Source organism: Mustela erminea, chromosome 13 (genome assembly GCF_009829155.1).
Source record: "Mustela erminea isolate mMusErm1 chromosome 13, mMusErm1.Pri, whole genome shotgun sequence".
In the NCBI taxonomy this organism is placed as follows: Eukaryota; Metazoa; Chordata; class Mammalia; order Carnivora; family Mustelidae; genus Mustela; species Mustela erminea.
In genome coordinates this window covers 73,436,717-73,459,126 of record NC_045626.1, presented here as the reverse complement: position 1 = coordinate 73,459,126, position 22,410 = coordinate 73,436,717, and the positions used below count along the sequence as shown (strand labels likewise).

The 22,410-nt window shown below is 45.8% G+C and overlaps 1 protein-coding gene across 1 annotated transcript in view; it reads left to right on the top strand.

Annotated features, from left to right (window-relative positions):
• MYO18B (myosin XVIIIB) overlaps nucleotides 1-22,410 on the top strand; it is a 255,291-nt gene that overhangs the window by 106,103 nt on the left and 126,778 nt on the right. Inside the window, exons 24-28 of the mRNA XM_032310793.1 lie at nucleotides 851-994; nucleotides 2,014-2,103; nucleotides 15,078-15,197; nucleotides 15,514-15,622; nucleotides 19,033-19,157. Of these exons, the coding sequence (XP_032166684.1) occupies nucleotides 851-994; nucleotides 2,014-2,103; nucleotides 15,078-15,197; nucleotides 15,514-15,622; nucleotides 19,033-19,157 (588 nt within the window). The remainder of the gene's footprint in view (nucleotides 1-850; nucleotides 995-2,013; nucleotides 2,104-15,077; nucleotides 15,198-15,513; nucleotides 15,623-19,032; nucleotides 19,158-22,410) is intronic.

The following is a 22,410-nucleotide window of genomic DNA, read 5'->3' as shown; positions in this document are numbered from 1 at the left end:
TCTCCCTGTGCTTGTGATACACACTCAGGTTTGAGAAGCATAGAATTCGTGTTTAAATTTGCTTAAAGTGATACCTAGCCCCTAAATATCACTTTGAGACATAATCATGGACATTGTGTCTTATGGACAATTTTGGGGATGTTTAAGGATTTTCCTTTCATGGTGGCTTTTGAATTCTCAGCTCTGCACAAGATGTGACACTGTCGTATCATATTTTCAACCTTTCTTCCTCTACTTCTTCTTAGGTCATGCAAGATAAAATTGGGACATAGTGTCTGATACCCAGAGCCCAGCTTGATGAAAGAGGCTTTCAAAAAAAATTTTTTTTTAATTTAACAACATTTTTTATTTATTTACTTTTTTTGGAGTATAGTGGATACCCAGTGTTAGGTTAGTTTTAGGCATACAACATAGTGATTGAAGTCTATACATTATGCTGGGCTCACAAGTGCAGTTACCGCCTGTCACCATACAGCACTATTATGGTACCATTGAACAAAATCTTTTTCAAAAAATCGTTTATTTATTTATTTTTGCGAGAGAGAGAGAGAGAGTGTGCAAGTGAGCACTCACACATGCACAAGCAGGGGAATGGGCAAAGAGAGACGCATACCCCCAATGCAGGGCTGGATCCCAGGACCCCGGGACTATGACCCAAGCTGAAGGCTAACCGATTGAGTCACCCAGGCCCCTGAAAGGAAGTTTTTAAAATTTTAAAGTTAGCCAATCTCTTCCCTTAACTATGAACCTGATTTTTCCATCCCTCCTGCCACCACCCCCTTGCTCTCTTTCCTTCACCTTCCCTGGGTTGGGAAGGGCCCCTCGAGTTTCTGGTCTCTTCTCCCTGCAGATTCGCCGCCTGGCTGCACAGTGCATCCAGAAGAACATGGCTGTGTTCCTGGAGGTTAAGGACTGGTCATGGTGGCAGCTCCTCGTTTCCCTCCGGCCCCTGCTGAGCGCCACCATTGGGGATGAGCAGCTCCGTGCCAAGGAGGTCAGTCCAGGTGGCTGGCAGGGTGCAGGGTGGCCACCCCTCTTCACACCCCCATGTTAGTTCTTACATCCAGACCCAGTATCTCACCTTGCAGGTTCTTGATCTAGAAGTGTTCTTCCCAGGAGACCTTGCTGCCCCCTTCCAGATATCCCTCTGCTTCCATCAACACAGACACAGACCACCTTCCTTCCTGTGTCCAGCTACACACTAGGCTTGTGGGTGCTAGGCAGATACCCCATTACTACCCAGGGGTATATGAAGACTTATGGTCCATCCCAGGGAGAATCAGTGATGGAATCCTTGAGTCCTTGATCTCTTTGTGTCTCAGAAAACACTCCCCTTGCCGTCATTTCCATCCTGGTAGTGCCCTCCTTCACAGGTAACCATTTTGATTAGTTTCTGGTTTATCTTTGCTGTTGTTTATTTTTGCAAAAGTAGCCAATTTACACATGTACACAGAGTTCCTTTCTCTACTGCACCAAAGGTAGCATGTAGCATACTGTTTATAATCTTCTACCACTGGTATTTTGCACTTAGAAAATGTATTTTGAATCATGCCGTGTCCAGTTCTACAGAAGTCTTCCTGGTTCTCTCTCCATGACACCCCCGTACTCCTTTCTGTGTGCATCCCATAGTTCTTTCCATAGTTCATCCTGTGCTGTGGGTGGGCATTTATGCTGCTCCTGCTCCTGATGGTGGTACTACAAGCATAACACTGAGCCATTGGCAAGATAGTGGTCTCTGGTGGGTGAAGGGCCAAGCCCACCATCTCATTCAGGCATCCCCCGTCTTGGGTCAAGCAATGGACTCATTCTGAGGATTTGTGTTCTGCCCCTAGACTGGGATGTTGATATTTAGAAATGGGGAAAGTAAAAAGCTCCCTGTAGGAATTTAGCATCTGGACATCATCACAGATGCGCTGGCAGAATCACTCACTGTCTTCCCCAGTTGCTCTTATTCTATGTGGAACCTCAGCTTCTGGTCCAGAATGGCTTCTGGTAAGGTCTTTGCTTTTGTAGGCGGAGCTTACAATGCTGAGACAGAAGCTAGAAAAATCAGAGAAGTCACGAAATGAACTCCGGCAGAATGCAGACCTGCTAGAGAGCAAGGTAACCCATCTCTCCTTGTGGGGTTCCTGTATGGGGTGAGGTCTGTTGATGGGGGGTGGTTTCATGCCGACACTGTGCTAAGCGCTTTACAAGCCTCCTCAGAATAACTCTGTGGGGGCATGCTGTCCTTGTCCCCATTGTGCAGAGGAGGAGACTGAGGCTCTGGGATATTAGGTCTCTTCCCAAGTTCACATACCTAGCATGTGTAGCACTGAGATTCAAACCTGTATCATCTAACTCCAAAGAGAAAAATTTTTAACAGAGTCAGAAAAGCACAAATCATGAGGAAGAATGGATAAATTGTACTATGCTAAAGTCATCAACTTCTTGCCAAAGAGGTCAGTCCAGGCGGCACGCAGGAATGTTTATTAAAACATAAAATGAAGACACACCACCTACTGGGCCATGAAAATTCCAACACATATAACTGGCAAAGAGTATTTGGACATGTAAAGAAAAACACTCCAGTAGGTGGAAAAAAAGGGGGGGGGTAAAAGAGGAATTGGCAAGTCCCAAGAGGGAAACTCTCATTTCAAGAGTTCCAGTGTCCTGAAATTCAAATGTCCAAGAGACTCATGAAAAGATGCTTAACTTAACTAGCAATCGGGAAATGCAAATTAGTACCACAATAGGTACCGTTTCACCCCGCACCTTGAATTGGCAAAATCCTAATCTGAGGAAGCCAGGTGTTGGCAAGGATGTATAGCAACAGGAATGGTCATAATGCCCTGGGAGTGTAAATTGATCTCTTCACTCTTGAGCAACTTGACCTTGTCTCTGAAAGTTAATCCTGTCCCTATGCTGTGCTCTAGCCATTCTATCTTGGGTATATGCTGAAAAATGTGTCTCACTTACCTAAGAAGAGACGAGAAGTATAGAGGAGTGACTTTGTCATGAAAAAATGTTAACAACCACATGGGAGTCTATCAATAACAGAAAGGATGAACATATTTTGTTAGATTAAAAATTGAGTTGCTAAGACTGCTGGGTGGCTCAGCCAGTTAAGCCGTTGCCTTCCGCTGGGGTCATGATCCCAGAGTCCTAGGATTGAGTCCCACATCGGGATCCTTGCTCAGTGGGGATCCTGCTTCTCTTTCTGCCTCTGCCTGCCACTCTGCCTGCTTGTGCTTGCTCTCTCTCTCTCTGACAAATAAATAAATAAAAGCTTTAAAAAAATTGAGTTGCTAGAAGTAGAAATGAATACAGAGGCAAGAAAACTGTGGTCCACAGGCAGAATCCCACTGGCCACAATTTCTTTTTTGTAAATAAAGTTTTATTGGCATACAGCCACAGCCATTCATTCATGTGTAGTGTCTGGTGGCTTTCATGTTACAATGGCAGAGCTGAGTAGTTGTCACAGAGACTCTATTATCTACAAAGACTAAAAAATATTTACTGTCTGGCTCTTTATAGAAAACATGTCCTGACTCTTCAACTAGAGATGAATCTACATGGATTGCCCTCAAAAACATAACACTGAAGAAAAATGGTTTAAGTTATGAGAGAATCCTTAAAATATGATATTGGACATACTACCTTTTAAGTATGCAGGACAATACTGTTTATGGAGTGGGGCATCTGCTGTATGGTCTTGGTGTGAAGATATTTCATGGGAATCCTAATTCGGGGAACTGGTCCCCTCTGGGGGGGGAAAGGAACATGTGATTGGAAATTACATCTGGGGGCTGGGGGTGTGACCACCTGGCTAATGTCTTCTGTCCTTAGTTGAGTGTTGAGTTCACAGGCTGGGGATGGGGATGGGAGCCAGATGGTCCCTGCCGCCAAGGGAACTACTGCAAATTCCAGATTCCTAAACAAATGCATAGAGTATAACATGTTTGTGGTTGTGGAGCGATGGGTAGATCAAGGAAGAGCTGTTCACAGAAACTAGCTGTTCCCCTTAGTTTTTCAGGGCTAGGACTCTAGTAAGTCACTTGAGTAGGGCATGAAATTTAAAGGGGTGCCAAAAAGTCAGCAAGATAAATCATATTTCAATGCAGGATCTTTTAAAATGTAAATTGATGCAAAAAAAAAAATCCATGATGAGCCAAATACCCAAATTTCAAATAAACGCAGGACTGGTGGGCTGGGATTAAGGTGACGCCAGTAAGGCAGTCGGCACAGTGTGATCCTGTCTCCATTTAAATTTTTGATGTTTTATTCATCAAAGATTTTTGGCATTAATTTAAACTTTCTTAAATATTGCATTAGAATGTTATTTATCTTGGTTTCTGAGTTTCTCGGTACTCCCTGAAGTTTTGCGCCCAGGGTGAGTGCTGTGCCCATCTCCTCCTTAGTCCCAGCTGTCATTCGGAGCCTGGGGTGGTACTTCAGATCCAGCTAGGGAGATGGCAAAATTGTGTCCTTGCAAGGTCCCCAGTCCAATTGAGGGAGACAGAACACAAGTAAATAAACAAGCAAACTACTTTTGGGTGGTCAAGTGCTATAGATATTAAGCAGAGGAAGGTGGTAGTCAGACAGGGGGCTCTTTTTTACCTGAGTGGTCCAGGACGGCTTCCCTAGATTGAGATGTTTGAGTCTAGTGGTAAATCATTTGGTGTCACCATCTGTGCACAGATCTGGGGAAAAGAATGGAAGTGGCAAGTGCAAAGTTCCTGAGGCAACATGGGATAATATTTGCCAGTTTAGAGCAAAAACTGGAGCTTTTCATACCTGTGAGCCTGTGGTGCTATTATTACCAGTAATATTGTTTGATTTTCTATGTGGATAGTGGTGGCTATAATTGAGTTCATGATCAAGACAATAAAACACATTCTTCTTCTTCTTTTGACAGCCCAGGTTGAGCCTGGCTAGCTCACATGGGGAAATGGAATGAAGTCTGGGGTGGTGGTTATCTCTTTTCCACCGTTTCTCATTCCCCTTACATTTGTGTCCACTCTTCCCACCAGAAGTTCTCTCTCTGACTCCCATGGACAAAGCAGGGACTCCTGGAAGGGACAGTCACAGCACATAGAGTTAGGAGAGTCTGGGTGGAAAGGCTGCACCATGGGTCTATGCCCTCTTGGGGAAAGTAACTGTGAAGTACGAGAGGAAATGACGCTCAAGTACCCACCCCTCTCCACAGACTCATTCAAGTCTGTAGCGAGCACGCAACCTGACCTCTCTTGCACTTGGCTCCAAGTAGCAATGGTAGAGCAGCAGAAGCAAGAAATCAGAGAGCTGTGCATGGGTTGGGAATATCAGTGACTTCCCTGTAGACACTCCTTCCCACTGATCTGACATTTGATACAGTAATTCATCATCAACTGTCAAGTCGGACTTGGGGGCTTGGGGTGCCTCCGCTGCCAGGGGCGACTGAAGAGAATGATGAGGTGAATATCATCTAGAGCTACAGCTTGCCCAGTGCTGGAGAAAGAAGGGAGGGGACAGGCTTCTGAGACCTGAACCAAGCCTTCAGAGTGTCAGCGCCCCCCAAGTATCCTACTCAGGTTCTTTGTGTCTCTGTATTATACATGGGTATGAAAAGACATATAGGGCTTGGCAAAAGTAAGAGAAAATTTAAAAGCTAAGAATGTCGGAGCAATGGGAAATAAGAGTTGAAGGGCATATCAGACCAGAGGAAGACTTTGGAAATGGAAATTTACCATGAACCTTAGACCCGCTCTCTCTTCACAGACTTAGCATGGGCTGTGCCCTCTACCCTTCTTACCCATTTAATGCCTGGTCATTCCTTTTCACCCAGTTCAGGTGGTATACTTCTTCCAAGAAGCCTTTTGGCTTAACATTTTGTTAAGGATGGGTTGGCCCCTACTGATGTGTGATCCCCGGACCTTGGGCTTCCTATCGCTGCATTGATGGGTGTGTCCTAACTGCCTGCCCCTCCCTTGTACCGCCTCCTTCCCCCCTTCCCATGCTTGGGTCCCAGCTAGAAGGTAAAGCCCTAATGGCAGGGGTGTGTCTTTGCTCATCATAGTGGCCCAGGCCCTTGTACAGAATAGACACCAGATGGGTGAATGGAGCCATGAAAGTTGAACTTAAATGTTGATGCTGAGCTCCCTAGCAACCAAAGCAAAGAGGGAAGCAAGATATCCCAAAAACACATTGTCTCCAGGTTAAACACAGGTACGCACGCACACACACACACACATATATCTGTTGCTTGAGATAATATTAATTTTCCCTGGTATTGAGATATTAGAGAAGCTTCCTCTATGAGTCTACATGAAAAGGGGCACTAAGTAATCTGGCAAAGGACAATGTCAGTAATGTGCATATACTAAATAGAGGAGGGGATCTCTAGGAGTGCTTTTGCAGACATTGTCTTGAACTGCAAGCCAAGGGCATGAAATCAGTTCCCTAAAAAATTCAACTAGAAGGAAAAGCAGAGCTTTATTCAGGAAGCACATTTAAATGGACTGAGTGTTACCGTTTCTTCATCCTCCTACCAGGTTCTCTCCCCACCCCTTCCTCTTGCTTCTTTTTGAACCTAATAGTTAAGGTCCAACATACAAAAGAGTACACACCCGCTAAGTTTTCAGCTCATTGAATTTTCACAAATTGAACACATCAAAGCAATCAACACCTGTATGGAGACACAGGACATTCCTGGCTCCTTCCAAAATACCCCCACCCCATAGCCCTTTAAGTCACTGCGCTGCAAGGGTAACCGCTAAACAGACTTCTAGCAATATAGATTAGGTGGTTTTTTTTTTCTCCTAGTTTTGAACTTTTCCTAGATACAGTCAAATGTGTGTGGTTGTGTTTGTGTGGTTTCTTTCATGTGACATTGTTTGTGACAATCATCCGAGTTGTGGATGGTTGGGGCCTATTCATTGTCACTGCTGTATAGTACACCATGTGTATAGAGCGTTATTGACTCATTCTCTCCTTCTCTCATAAATGAGCATTTGGTTGTTTCCAGCTTTGGGCTGTCATGAATAAGCCTGCTGTAAACTTCCTTCCACATGTGTTTTGGTGCACATATCATGCACTTTCTGTTAGAAATGCACTCAGAATGGAATTGCTAGTTTTTGAGTTCTTTCTATATTGGGTTCTAATTGACACAAACAGTTTGCTTAATCATATATTCCAGTTGGCTCTTCCATGGCAGTGGGTGAGCATTCCAGTTGCCCTGCACTCTGACCAGCACAGGGTATTGTCCTTTTCATTTAGTGGTTTTGTTGGCGTGCAGGAATCCCACATCATGATTTTTAATTTGTGCCCTTTCACAGGTGTTTGAAAATTTGTTACCCTCTTTGGCAGAGTAGTCTTTCAAGCCTTTTGGCCATTGTCTACTAGTTTCCTTATTGATTTGTAGCAACTCTTTATATACTGTGGTTATAAGTTCAGTTGTTGGATATACATGGCATAGATCTCTTCCTCTGCTCTGTGGCTTGCCCTTCTGGATGATAATCAGAAGATTTATTTTCTGAAGTTTTGAGTCTCTGAAGAGACCTGACAAAGCACTAAGAAGAGGTCAAAGGACTCCAGAACTCCCAAACCTGTATCATTGGCAATAGATATACTTCTTTGGTTTCATTCTGTATTTTACTGATTTCCAGATGCATGCTATTTTCCACCTTTCTGTGTCTCTGTAATTATGATGCATCTTGACAATCACTGGCATCTTGCACTAAAAATTGGCAGCACTTTCTTTTCTTATGTTCCATAATGGTGGATCTTATCATCAGAGGCAGCTGAGATTTGGTGATATATAGCATACTGGGGCCCAGGTGAGATTTTTTTTGAAGAAAGGTCTTTCATTCCTTCCCCTCCCCCAAAAAGCTACTATGATTTTTTTTTAACCAGTTGCTATTATACTTTACAGAGCATCCAAATCACCTGGGGGAGCTGTGTACATTGCAGATTTTCCATGCCATCTCCCGAAGCTTTGACCCAGGAGGGAATCTTCGGGGATGGGCATCCTTCACTGCATCTTTGTAACAAGCCCCAAGGTGAATCTGATGCAGAGTCATGCCATGTGAAAGCAGTGGTTCTCATACTCCAAAGCGTGTTGAAATCCCCTGGAGGATGTGTTAGAATATAGTACGTTGCTCTGCAGCCCTAGCAATTCTGAGTCAGCAGGTGTGGGGAGGCTCTGGAGGTTTGGAATTTCGCATGTGCTGTCAGGTGATGAGGAACCTGCCAGTCTGGGGACAACACTTGAAGGAGTGGGTGGAAGGCACTTCCTTTCCTGTGGTTCTACTGTCTTAGAAGAGTTTCTGTTGATCGTTGGGAGGCAGACAGTCCTTTGGGCCACGTATCCCGAAGATAACCCTGGCCCCGTTCATGGCCTCTGCACCCCACCCGCTTGTCTCTGTAAGAGGGGGGAAACAATTGACAGAAATGTTGCTAAAACATGGTGTGCCTCATCAGTGGAAACTCCATTTGACTAGGCTTATTAAAAAGACAACATTATTGCAAAATGATTTAAGTGCTTCATTTGCGAAGGAGCCGAAGAGGAGATGAGACGCCTCCAGGAAGCAAGCTATAAATATTCCTCAAGCGTGCAAAAAATTCTGCCTGGATGCCAAGTGGGGTTTTTTATTTTCACCCGAAAGCAGGTCTCTCTTCTTTTAGGGATTTCCTATAAGGCTGTGGGAGCACATGGAGAAAAATGAGAATGGGGTGTTTTCTTCCTTCTCTAGAATATCTTCTGGGTTTTCCTGAAGACTTTATTTATAGCCAAAGACAGGTCTGTGCACTCTGGATGTCTAGTCTCGTCAGCTTGAGAAGTTTCGCTTTTTGGTAAGGAATAGCCGAGAGAGAATCCACCGGCATACACCAGGATTTGGTTTACGTTCAAGAAAGTGTATTTGCAAAGAGCTGGGGAGCTGGTGCTGGCTAGTCACGAGCGTGGCCAGCAGAAGATAATCTCTAGGAGGGAAGGGGAAAGACTTGCGAGGGGTCATGTGCTCATGTGGTGACAGTCTAGATCGTATATCAAGTCTTCTGACTCCTGGTGCTCTGCTGCACCTCTGTGCCTCTGGGGACTGGATGTGGCAGGCTTGTCATTCCCAGGAGAGTAAGAAAGCCTGGGTACCTTGGGATATTAGAGTCTCTTGAACCTGAACTATTGGGACATGCTGGGGAGAGTGTCCTTCCAGCAGAAAGCTGGCTGCAGAGGTCCTCTGGCCAAAGTCTGGGCATAGTCATGGATGATCATGGTGGGCTTAGCTGAGGCCCCACAGAGGAGTGCACAGCTGGAATATTCCGAGTGCCTTAGCCAAGATGGGGGCCATCTTGTTTTCTCTACCTACTTTGTAATACAGATGAAAACTTGGGGAACTGGATGAGTTAAGGTCAGGTCCAGGAGCAGAAGGTGGATGAGGGGCAGGTGGCTTTGGGCTTTGGGCCCTCGTTGCCCGGTGTACATACCCGTCTTCACCTATCACCACCACCGCTAACACATATGTGATTACATCTTAGCTCTTTTTATACCCCTCAAAGCATTCAATGCCAATGGAGTAAATGAACGAAATATTGTTGGATTGAGTAATTAAAGTAACTTAATGAACAGTGTGTCTGTGCCAGGTGCTGTGACCCATCCTTTACTTGTTTTGTCTCATTCTACCTTCCCAACAAAGTACAAAGAAGGTGTGATTAGTATTCCTGTGTTCTAGAAGGGGACAGAGAGGGAAAGTGATTTGTCCAATATCACACAGCTAGTGAGTAGCAGAGCTGGGCTCTGACCTTGGGTCAGGCTGACTCCAAACAGGCAGCGAAAGAGAAGGAGCAGCTCCTCCAACTGGGAATCGGGTCAGGGAGTGGCTCCTCCTTCCAGCCAAGCCCTGCAGTCCTGGTGGTGAGAGGGTCTCATGCCCACAGGGAGGCTATGGAATGGGGTCAGTTCCTGAATATGGCCCAGATCACAGGAGCTGGGAGAATCTTGTTAGAGGTTTACACGCCATCCTGAAGGGGAGGGCTGGACCAAAACACATCTTCAAGATGGGATGTGTGGGGGACAGCATCCCAGGGGTTATTTTCTCATTAGGGGGGTGGTGGTATGGCACTTTGAAGACCTCTTCCAAAGCTCATGGAAGACCCTCTCCTCACAAGGCCTGTCGATGATGTGTCACCCCATGTGTCCTGCTCTGATGCATGACACCGCCTTGCCTGTGTCAGAGCGTTGTCAGTGTGGCCCCTTAGCCCGTTCCTACCGACATGCCCACTGACATGCCCACCGACACGCTGGAGTCTGTGGGTCCCTCCCTTGCTCCTTGGCTCCTGCATACATTATTACGCATTCTTTGAGCCCCCAATAAGCAGTTTGACAGTGTTTCTAGGAGAGAAGGTCCTGGAGCCAGGCTGCCTTGATTCACATCCAGCCCTGCCGCTGGCTGGCCGGGCGTCCTCAGGTGAGTGTCTGTACCCTGGCGCCTCAGGTCCTCATCTGGAACGCGGAGACGTCAGTACCTACCTCTCCCTGGTTCCTGGAAGGTTCTGAGGGTTACCTTGTGCCGGGCCCCGGGTGAGCACTCTCGGAGTAGTGACGATGATTAAGTAGGTCCAGCTGGGCAGAGAAATACACAGGGAGGTGTTGGACCTGGTGCCCAGAGTGAGTCCCTGGAGAACCTCGGAGGCTGCCATTAAGCTAGGGAATTGTTCTGAAGGTCCCCTAATGACCGAGGCAGCTCTGAGGGCAGACACCATGCGATTGAAACCATGGCTTTAATCTCCTTGATAAGCAAACAGCACCCCAGCCAGCCAGCTCTGCGGCTGGACAGAACCTTTCCCTATTGATTAACCCCTACCCCCTTTTTCTGATTTTATTTTCCATTTTCTCTCTTAATCACCCAGGTTGACAGGGATGGGGCTTCTCTTCCACCAGGGGTGCATAAAGCTTTCTTTTGGGGCATGTCCCTCAATCATGGTTGATCTTGCCTTTGAGCCCCACCTTAGCTGGTTGCATCACTCCCCCTCCCCCACCCACTCCTTCCATGTCTTCTCCAGGGGCACTGCTGACCCCAGTGGGTGTGGGACCTTGAGTCAGATGGTGGATGTGGGGACAGGGAGGTGCTGTAAATATGACTCAGCACCTGGGATTCAGGGCGGACTCCCTGTGGGACCTAACAGCCATGACCTTGAACAAAATCAGTTCGTGACTCAATGCCTCAGTTTTCTGTTCTGTGAACAGGGAACGACAGAAATGTCTCTCCCAGCATTCGGTGAGCATGAGCTTTTTCTGCTATAAGGGCTTGTAATGAACCAATTGTTTTCTTTAAATTGAAACGGACTGGGAAGACAGTGAAAGGCCACCGCTTGCTCTCTATAGATAAGATCATTTGAGGAGTTTTGAGAGCTCTTGAATATGAGAGCCAAGGACAAGGTTGGGTTAAGAGACGTGGGTGTTCTACATGTGGTTTTATCTCCCCAGCTTGGCAGGCGGATCCATGAAGGCAGAGCCTTCACCACACAGTTGGTGCTCACATAATGAATGACAAGGGACAGTGACAACCCAAAGGATCCCATGTGTGCTTAGCATTTAATGTCCATCAACATTTATGGTTACCCACTGTTTCTCTCAAACTGCAAATGATGCCAGTGAGAGGGATAGATATTATTTCTATTTGACTCTGTGTAAAATATACTGTGAATTCATTCATTTCTGTCCCTTCTCTTTGATAGAACTTTGGAGTCATTGTCCCTAAGGAGAAAGAGAGTTTCTGATGATTTGGCTTAAATGGTGGATCCAGGGAGGTTTTCAGAATAATTTCTAGTTAATTGGTCCTTGAATAATCTGCAAGGATCCTTCTGGGTTTGCCGACCAGGCTCTCCTCTCGTTAAATTGGTTTTCATTTTATATTTGCCTAATAGCTCTGGGCATGGTGCCCAAAACTCACCTCTACGGATAAAGCCCTTGGGCCCCAAAATGTAGGAAGGGAGAGGGTTTGGTGGGGACAGGGGAAGGTCGGGGGCTACTTGTCTCTGTGAAAAGCGTCTGTCATATCCCTAATTTGAAAGCATTAATTGTCCTTTGGGCTCTAGACTTGGGTTGTGTAGAACTCAAAATTAATGCCTTAAATTAATTTTGTGCTCCCTTTGCTCAGGCTGATTAGAACAAATTAAATTTCACACTAATTGGCTAAGGTGGGGAGAACACAATCCTGGTGTTTGGGATCAATGCTGATTGCAGGGATGGTGGGGGGCAGGGCATTAGGGCGTGATCTGGGGCAATCCCAGGTTGCTCCAGCCCATATTCAGTGCTCACTGCAAGCGATCATTCCTCTAGGGCCAGTGTTGCTGTGTCCTTGTACATAAGCCAGTCTAACTCGTCTAAAGCCAAGCGTGAAGCCAAGATTAGGAAGAGATTCTGGCAATTTCTAAGGCTGTAATTCTTAAACTTGGTTGCCTTTAAGCATAACCATGAAATGTGTTGAAGTCCAGATCCCTGGGTCCCACCAAAGATTGCGGTGGTGTGGGCATTCTGGGAATCCTAGATGGGGCTCTACATTCTAATGACCACCGCAGGGGACCACCCCCAGGGGACTGCAAATGTGCAGAACACATTAAAGATACCAGTGTAAGGAACAGCAACAGGAAGCCCCACCCCAGAGACAGCCAGGAGAGCTCTGCCCTGGGAGAGCCCCTGGTTTGCGACAGGACTCATCTCGGCTCAAGTCCCAGCTCTGTCACTCACTTGCTATGTGACTTTGGAATGCTCCCCCTAAGCCTCCTTCTTCCCCGTTTCCATTGAAATACACATTTCAGTCTAAGCCCACACTGGTGTGGTCACCAAGATGGGAAGCCCATGGGTTGGAGGAGGGGGAAAAAAGATGGGGGGCCTAGAATGTTGTGGAGCAGCAATCCTTGTTTTTGTAGCTCAGTTTTTGGGGACTATTTTTTAAAAGATAATTTATTTGGTTTTGTGTTTTGCTGCTTACAAAAGTGGTTAAAAAAATCAACAGTGGAGAAATGCATTACAAGGAAATAGAGGAGTCCCCAGTGAGCCCACCCTTCTAGGGGGAAAGAAGAAATCCTTGATAACGGTGCAAGTACAAACAGAACAAAAACGGGAACATGCCAGACGTTCTATTCTGCAACTTTGCTTTTCTCCTTCCCCCCACGCCCACCCCACTCTCCACTGTTGGCAATATATCTTGGGGACTTATTTTTTTTCCAAGTCAAAATGTATAGGTCTTCATCCTCCTCCTCCGTGGGGCAGAGGAATGATTTTTGAGGCCACCTGTGAGCTGATGGTATTGATGGGAACTGGCTGGGGCGGCAGCTGGGTTCCGTGCTGGAAGGACCACTTAGAGTCTGTGACAATAGCCCGTAGTCGTTTCTCGGTGCCACGCACTGGGTCTTATGCGAGAAGGAAGCATTCAGACATCTTCATGTACAACATTTATGGCATCAGATGGGAATGCAGGAAGGACGATAGACTTCCCCAATGCAATGCACTTTACTGCTCAGCCGACCACAGCCCCAGAGAGGAAGACGATCATCCAAGGTCACGTAATATGTTAGTTGCTGTGTCTGGACTTGAACCTTGTACCTTCCTCCTCCTCCCCCTCCTCCCCCTCCTCCTCCTCCTCCCTCTTCTCCTCTTCCTCCTCCTCCTCCTCCTCCTTCTTTCCCTTTTCTTTCCCTGTCTTTTAACCACTGTGCTCCATGGAGGGAGTCTCCGTTTCCCGAATGATCCTTCTGTGTAAGGTCATTTCTGAGCCTTTTCATCATAAACACTCCACTTATAACCATTTCTCTCCTCATTGCTTTGGCATATCCTTGAACCTGGAAGGCTGCACTTTGGGACAATAATAGCACAGAAGTCTTGACCCATCTGGCATCTGTAGTTGGTCATTGATGGGAAAAACGTCGGTGCAAGTGGGAATTCATTAAAATATAAGTGTTTTTTATGTTTTTGCCTTGAAACAAGACTGCCTTAATTCACCGTATTTCTGAGGTAGGACCACAGCCTGTAGAGTGTGAGCGCCTGACTCACGACCCACTTCTTCCTTTCTTAGACCATGCCCCGAGCATGTGACTATGTGATTTCTCCTTTTGATTTCATTAGGGCAGAGCAAATGGTGAAGGAGTTCACTGGCAGAAACCTAATTTATTAATTGTTTTTTTTCCTGTAGTTTTCACACCTGCAACTATTTGAAAAAGTAGATGTTTGAATTAGAATTTAAAGCGTTTTAAGAAGCAGCTCTCATGCATTCATTTCTTCCAATGCATTCCTCCTAATTTTCATGGAAATGCCTTGCCTGGTCATATTTTTTTAGGTGTATGTAATAGCTAATTTAATCAGTAATTGTAGCAGAAATGCACCTGGAATAAATGGGTGGGGAACACACAACAAGGAATGGCCATTCCCTGGTAGAGGGGAGCCATAAAGAGGTTTTCTTTTCTTTCTTTCGTTATTTGAGAGAGAGTGTGCACGCAGCACATGAGCAGTGGGAAGGGGTAAAGGGAGAAGCAGACTCCTTGTTGAACAGGGAGCCCAGTGTGAGACTGGATCCTGGACTCCAGGATCATGACCTGAGCTAAAGGCAAAGGCTTAAGCGATTGAGCCCCCAAGGCGTCCCCAAAGAGAGGTTTTGTAGCTTAGTGCTTTCCTATGTGGTGGGCACCTGTGAGTCTTACTGAGGGGAGCCTGTTGGTCTGTCCAGCAAAATGATTCACTGAAGGATGGGTAAGGAGATTTTCTGCTAAAACAACTTTTTAAATTGGGCCCTTACTATGTGCCAGCCCTGTGCTAAGCTTTATGTGGATGATCTCCTTTAATTCTCAAAATGATTCTATAAGTTATTTCCCACTCTGTAAAGTTGAGAAAACTGGGAATTGGGTGGGCATCCTGCCTGGTTCATGGTCACAACACTGGTGAGTGTTGGGCCAAGAATTCTCACTCATCAAGACCAATACAATTCTGACATCCACGCTCTTAACCATCTCATGACACAGAGAGCTGGTGATTTATCCCTGGGGGGTCCTGTGGAGGGTGCCTGGGGGGAGAAGGGTTGGTGGCCCTCCTCCCACCAGTGACCCTGTTGTAACCCTCCCCATTCCAGATTGCTGACTTGACCACAGAGCTCGCTGACGAACACTTCAAAGGGGACGTGGCCTGCCAGGTGCTGGAGAGCGAGCGGGCAGAGCGGCTGCGCACTTGCCGGGAGGTCCAGGAGCTGAAGGTGAATAGTCCCTGGGAGCTGTCGGAGGGTGTGGTTGTGGCCACGCAAGGTGGCTGGGAGTGGTTGGGCCTGCCCCCTTTGCCATCTGCCTGCGTGTGAGAGCGGTAAGCCTGTGCAAGGTACACTGGCTTGCAGACTCCCATGTTCAAGGTCCTGGAGGACATTTGGGTCTTCCTAAGGCTTGGCCTTGGAGGTGCCCTGAATGAGCACCATGCAGAGGCCAGACAGTCCCTGGCTATGGGGGTATCACGGGGGGAAACGGCCAGGCCCAGACTCTGTCGAGCTCCAGTTTGATACGTTGAGGTCTTTCTTCCAGAGCAAGTATGAGCAAGTCCAGAAGAATTTGGGGGAAGTGCAGAAGCAGTTGGAAGAAGCCCAGCAGAAAATTCAGTTGAATGACTTGGAAAGGAGCCACACTAGAGGAGGTGAGCAGACCGGGGACTCCTGTGGTTAGGCGTGGGTGGAAAATGCCACCTTTTTGTTTCATTCATACATTCATTCATTCATTCATTCATTCATACACACTGAGCACTGACTATGCTCAAGACATTGCTTTAGGGCTGACACAGCCCAGCCCTCCCGGAACTTCCGGTCTAGAGCAGACATGAGGCAGAGAACCCAACAATAGCCCAAATAGCAAATTATCAACATGACGTGTACACTTCAGTAAGAACACTAAGAATGTTAAAAAAAATGGCTCTATGGCAAAGCACCTTTAGAATTACATGAATATTTTTCATATAAATTTTGAGCAAGGTATTTCAGTCTTTAGAAGTGCAGTCAATGAAATTGCATCACTGGGTTGGAACCTAGACTCTGTCCCTTACCAAGTAGGTGGCTTTGGGGCAAGAAATGTGCTTCTCAGTTTGCTCTCCTTTGAATGGATGTCATCAGAGGTGATTGATGGAAATCGTTCAGCCATGTTCATGGCTACCTTACTCTTAATGGCTGATGCTACTAATAGTGGGGTCGTTATCTGTGTTAGTAAACTCTGGAGAAGAAACTACTCCTGTCCCCACTTAAAAGCAGTGTTAGGCACTCAGGGGGTACTGGAGAGAAGACAAGGCCCTTGAATCACTCAGCGACAGGTGTGCTCCACAGAGCCAGGTTTTTTGCTTAATGCCTGGCTCATGCAGTTACCCCAAAACCCACGTCTTATAGTTCGAGAGGCACAGTGACATCTCTGTCAACGTCTCTTCCCATTCTAAATGAGTCAGGTGAGAAGAACGCCCAGAGCATCTGTCAACTTTTTAAAAACCTTGGCATCATCCCTTTGGTGCCCCCAGAGGATTCGTGCCCTAGAAACGTCAGGGACACTCAGAGGAACAGGGGTCATGAGGCGGTGAAGAGGCAAAGTGCATTTGCTTTTCACTCTGCTCTGGCTTCCTCTCATCCTGGCTAACCCCAGGGCCGGCATTTACCAGGGGAGCTTGGGATTCTCTGGTACGCAGCACCCAGTGAAGGAGGGTACAAGCAGCGAGTGGGAAATGGGTTCACCCACACCCCATGGGGTGGGACAGCACAGTTCCCCAGGAGAGCATGGGCCCCAGTTTCATCCTGACTGTGATTGATAGCCCAGTTTGTTTCTCTCTGGGAAGATCTGGGAGCTGAAAGGGAGGGGGAGGTGTGCTTAGCCCATGAGCGTATTAGTCACAATGCTATATAGGCTCTCAGCCCTGGATGCTCATTCCAGGAAGCCAAATCCACAAATATTTTGTTTTTCATTATGAAAGCAATACATACTCATTACAGAAAATTTCTAAAATATAGGAATGTTGAAAGGAGCCATAAAACATTTTAATCACACCCCAGCAAGTCCACGACAACCTCCTCAATGGCTCAAGCCAGAGTATCAATTATTGAAAACATGGCTGTTTTTCCACCAGGCGTGGTGAAGTGTTTGGAGAGGACCTTTTATGGTGTGTGGACAGCACTGGGTAGGCCACCAGGGGAGGGGGTGACAGAAGGATTTTAGTTGGGCCCCGCACTCCAGAAATTTGTGGTAGACATGGGGAAGTCAGATAAATCTAGGAAAAGTGGATAATGAAGGGCTGAGTTATATGTATGGATGAAGAATGCCTCTCCCATACCCCACCCCCGGGAGGGACGCTAGAGGTGGAAATCAGCTCTGAGGCATGGAGAACCGTTTCCTCATCTGCTTGTGCTGACCATGCCTACCGCTCGCTCTGTGGAACATCATAACGCAGAGTACGAGTAAGGCTGCACAAATGCTTTCTGCTTTCTATTCCTTTCGCAGATGCTTGCTATTTGAATTTTTTTTCCCCCCCTGGTGGGGAGACAGGATTCTTTTTCTGCCATGGTATTATTTACCTTGGTGGAAAACTGATCAAGCTCTAACTCCTTAAAATTTTATCATCCTATTTGAGTTCATTATGTGGGAATCCCTATTGGAGTCACCTCCTTTAAGACTTCAGTCCTACCATGTTTCTGAGCATTCACCCATCCTTCCATCCATCCATCCATGTACCCACTCATCCATCCATCCATCCTTCCATCCATCCATGTGTCCACCTGTCCATCCATCCATCCAGTGAAAGTTATGAAGTATTTATGATATGCTAGGCATTGTAGTAAATCCCTCAGACACAATCATGAACAAAATGGTTTGCTGTTTTTGTGAGTTTGAATTCTCTTCTGGATTTCTATAAGCTTCCTTTGTGAGAGATCTGATCATGCTAGGTTGTAGTTGTCTTTTTGTATGTTTGTCTCCTGTACTAGATTCTGCTGGAAGATAGTGTGGTTTCTTGTTTCATTATCCCTTGTGCCTCGTGTGCAGCTCAGTGAGCATCTCAGTGCATGGTAGAAGGAACAATGTATGATGTATGTATGTATGTATGGATGGGTGGATGGATGGATGGATGGATACATTATGTATGTATGGATGTATGTATGGATGTATGGATGGATGGATAGATGTATTTATGGATGGATGGATGGAAAGATGGTTGGATGGATGGATGGATGGATGGATGGATGGATGAATGAAGTGGATGGTCACTATCTTCAGCTGTCCACATGTAGAATGTTTCCCATAGTTCCATTACTTTAAGGGAATTATTCTATTACTCAGATAATCTAAAGACACCATAACCTTGGTCTAGCCCCTTCTATTCAATTAGTTTTCATCATACCAGCAAGTGATTTTTTTTAAAAAGATTTTTACTGAATCAAGGGATTGTTCTCTTATCTCATAGAGATATCTTAGGACCAATGTCTCTTTTGCTATACATTTATTGCCCCTTAGTCATTACCCTTTAATTATTGTTCATTGATTTATTAATTAATTTAACCAGTAGTTGTTGCTTACATACTGTCACCCAATGTGGTTGGCCAGAAAGATGATTCCAATTGGTGAACTTGTATCAACATATATGGGGGAAACTTCTGTGTGTTGTGGATGCTTCTAGAGGGTGTTGAGAATCTACAAATGACTGAAATAGCTCTCCAGAATAGATGGTTGTGGAATTCCCTTGGAAAAAGAAAAGTATGTGTATGCTTATAGAGAAATTAAACAGTATAAGGCAACAGAGCTTAGAATAGTAAGCAGGCAATAATTTTGGACAACTAGAGGTGGTCAGGACAGGCTGCCTGGAAGAAGAGGTTTTTGATTTTTTTGTTTAACAACAACAACAACAAAAAAAACCAATTTTAACTTGGACTTAAGGCAGGATTTCTTAACCTGAAGCCCAAGGTCAGGCCTCAGGAACTCTATATTGCAAAATTATGTACAAAGAGCTAAGATAGTGTGAGAGAACCACCCTCATTCACCTAACCTCCCCTCCTGCCTCCTCCCACCCCCGACTTTGTTAAATAGCGGATGAATGGCAGATGCGCTTCGACTGTGCTCAGATGGAGAACGAGTTCCTCAGGAAGCGTCTGCAGCAATTTGAGGAGAGGTTGGACTCAGAGCTGACATCCAGGAAAGAGCTGGAGCAGAAGGTAAGAGGTTGTAGCAGGTCTGGGTCCCCAAAGGGCCAGATTGGGGAGGTTCTCAGCAGCACTGTTCAAGGTAATGGCTGAACCTGGGGAGGGAGAAAGAGGACACCCCCATTTCATGTTTTTATACCTCCACTCCAAATGCTGATCACTGTGGGAGATGAGAAACATTTTGTCCATATGTGGGTGTTGTACATGGGGAAAGAATACACTGGAATAAAGAATCTTGGACCTTGGGCCTCAGATCTTTCTCCTCTATAGAATGATTGCCATATGCCCTTAGAATGGTCCAGTCTTATCCATTTCCTTTGCCTCTAATCTCCCACCTCCATCTCTCATCTAGATCAGAGCAACAGCCTCCTACTTGGTCTCCTTGCCTCCAGCTTCTCCCCTCACCTACCTGCCCCACAGCAGCCAAGAGATCTTTCAGCCTTTTTCAGACTGTGCTGTTACTGCACATTACGCTGACTCTCAGGGTGGACTGTTTCCTTCAGTGTTTTGTAAATTTTGACTGTGAGCTCATCATCAACATGCCTCTTTCTCCCACACCACAGGCTCCCAGGTGGTCTGTGTGATGGAATATTCTTTTTTCTTCCTCTGACTGTTACAGTGCATTTTGTGTGTGTTTAGTTATTTTATTATTTTTTCTTTTTTTTTTAATGGTGTTATATTAGTCACCATAAAATACATCTTTAGTTTTTGATGCAGTGTTCCAAGATTCACTGTTTCTGTACCATACCCAGGGCTCCAAGCAATCCATGCCTTCCTTAATACCCACCATCAGGCTCACCCATTCCCCACCCCTCCCTTCTAAAACCTCCAGTTTGTTTCTTGGAGTCCACAGTCTTTCATGGTTCATCCCCCTGCTTTTGATTCCCCCCTTCAATTTTCCTTTCCTTCTCCTAATGTCCTCCATGTTATTCCTCATGTTCCACAAATAAGTGAAACCATATGATAATTGACTCTCTCTGCTTGACTTATTTCACTCAGCATAATCTCCTCCAGTCCCATCCATGTTGATACAAAAGTTGGGTATTCATCCTTTCTGATGGCTGCATAATACTCCATAGTATACATGGACCATATCTTCTTTATCCATTTGTCTATTGAAGGGCATCTCTTCTCTTTCCACAGTTTGGCCACTGTGGACAGTGCTGCTATGAACATTGGGGTGCATGTGGCCCTTCCTTTCATTACATCTGTGTCTCTGGAGTAAATGCACAGTGGTGCAATTACCAGGTCATAGGGTAGCTCTATTTTTCATTTTTTTGTTTAGTTATTTTAGTCTTGCTTTAAAACTTTAAGAAAACGTCATATTGATTTTCATGGCAGTTCTATGTTTGTAGGTTGTGGGTGTGTTTCTCTAGAAGGAGTATTTTTGCTCTGTCTCCTGCAGCAGCCTTTGAGATTCTGAAAAATTATCTCCATTGCAGACTTTGGCAACAAGGGCACAGAATTTGAGCTCTCAACCCACCTGAGGCACAGATCTAGGGTTTTGACTTCTTAGGGGAACATGTTCTCATCCATCCAGAGCCAGCCTGGCACCAGGCCTTCTGACTCCCTTCCAGACCAGTGGGTGGAGCTTTTCTTGCCCCCTTACCCTGAGGGGCAGCTCTCTGAGGGTCATGACTTAATGCAGGGGTCTTCTTTCCAACCTCCACCTTCCTTAGTCCCAAGGCTTTGTCTCTTGTCTCTGTCTGAGCGTTCAAACCCAGCCATGGTGCTGTGATCCTTAGTTACATTTCTGGATCTTTTGGCTGCTCCCTTTCTCCCCCACCATGGCTGCCAAACCCTTCTTGGCTCTTGTTTTGTGTCTTTTGTGTTTAGGATATCCTGAAGTTTTCCTTCCTTTCTTGAAAGTGCAGCCAGATATCACAAATATCAGGTATTCATATCTAATATTTTCTAGACAAATATAGGGATATTTTGGTCTCTTTGCCTGTTTTGAATGGTCTCCAGTGACACCTAGACTACATTTTAACCAGCTACACTCTAACTAGTGGTGTGCTGGTAACTGGGCCTTTGAAACTAAACACGCCAATGTTTAGCATTTACCAATGGCCAATTTCCATGGTGTAAATGTTTCCACTGGGGCCAATCTCAGCCTACCATTGTGAGAGCACTGTGTGGAATTGGGAGGAGAGTCAGCTTTCATAAATGGCTCTAGCATGCTGAATCCAAGCATATTCACTTGTTCAAAGCTTATAGCCAGAGAGAGAGGAGGGTATCTTCCTATACATTCCCTGCTTAGACCATTGCCTCCCTCATCGTCAACACCTCCCGCCAGAGGGGCCCCCTTGATACAATGGATGAACCTATGTTAATGCTTCATTATCACCTAAAGTCTATAGGTTACAATAGGGTTCACTCTTGGTGTACATTCTGTGGGTTTGGACAAATGTGTCAGGACATGGATCCCCCATTGTAGTTTTAAGGAGGAGTTTGGGGCACCTGGGTGGCTCAGTCCTTTAGCGTCTGCCTTCAGCTCAGGTCATGATCCCAGGGTCCTGGGATCAAGCCCCACATCAGGCTCCCTGCTCAGTGGGGGAATCTTCTTCTCCCTCTCTCACTACCTCTACTTGTATTCCCTCTCTTGATGCCCCACCCCGTCCAATAAATAAATAGAAAATCTTAAAAAAAAGATATTTTGCTACCCTAAAAATCCTCTCTGCCTCAGTGATTCATCCCTCCATACTTTTGCCTTTTCCAGAATGTCGCATAGTTGGAATCATATGGTATGTCACCTTTTCAGATCGGCTTCTTTCACTTAATTGTAGGCATTGAAGTTTCTCTACCTCTTTTCCTAGCTTGATAGCTGAAGAATATTGCATGGTCTGGATAGACCACAGTGTGTCCACTCACCTATGGAAGAACATATTGGTTGCTTCCATGTTTTGCAATTGCGAGTAAAGCTGAAATAAACACCCATGTGCAGGTTTTCATGTGGACAGAAACTTTAAATTCCTCTGGGTCAATTGCAAGGAGAATAATTGCTGGATCATATGGGAAGGGCATGTTCAGTTTCGTAGGAAACTGCCAAATTGTCTCCCACTGTGGCTGTCCCATTTTGCATCCCCACCAGCACTGCGAGAATTCCTGTTGCTTTACATTCTTGGCAGCATTTGGTGTTGTCTGTGTTCTGGATTTGGGCCGTTCTCATAGGTGCATGGTGCTGTCTTGTTTTAATTTGCAATTCCCTTGGGCCATATGACATGGAGCACCTTTTCAAAGGCTTATTCATGGTCTTTATTCTTTG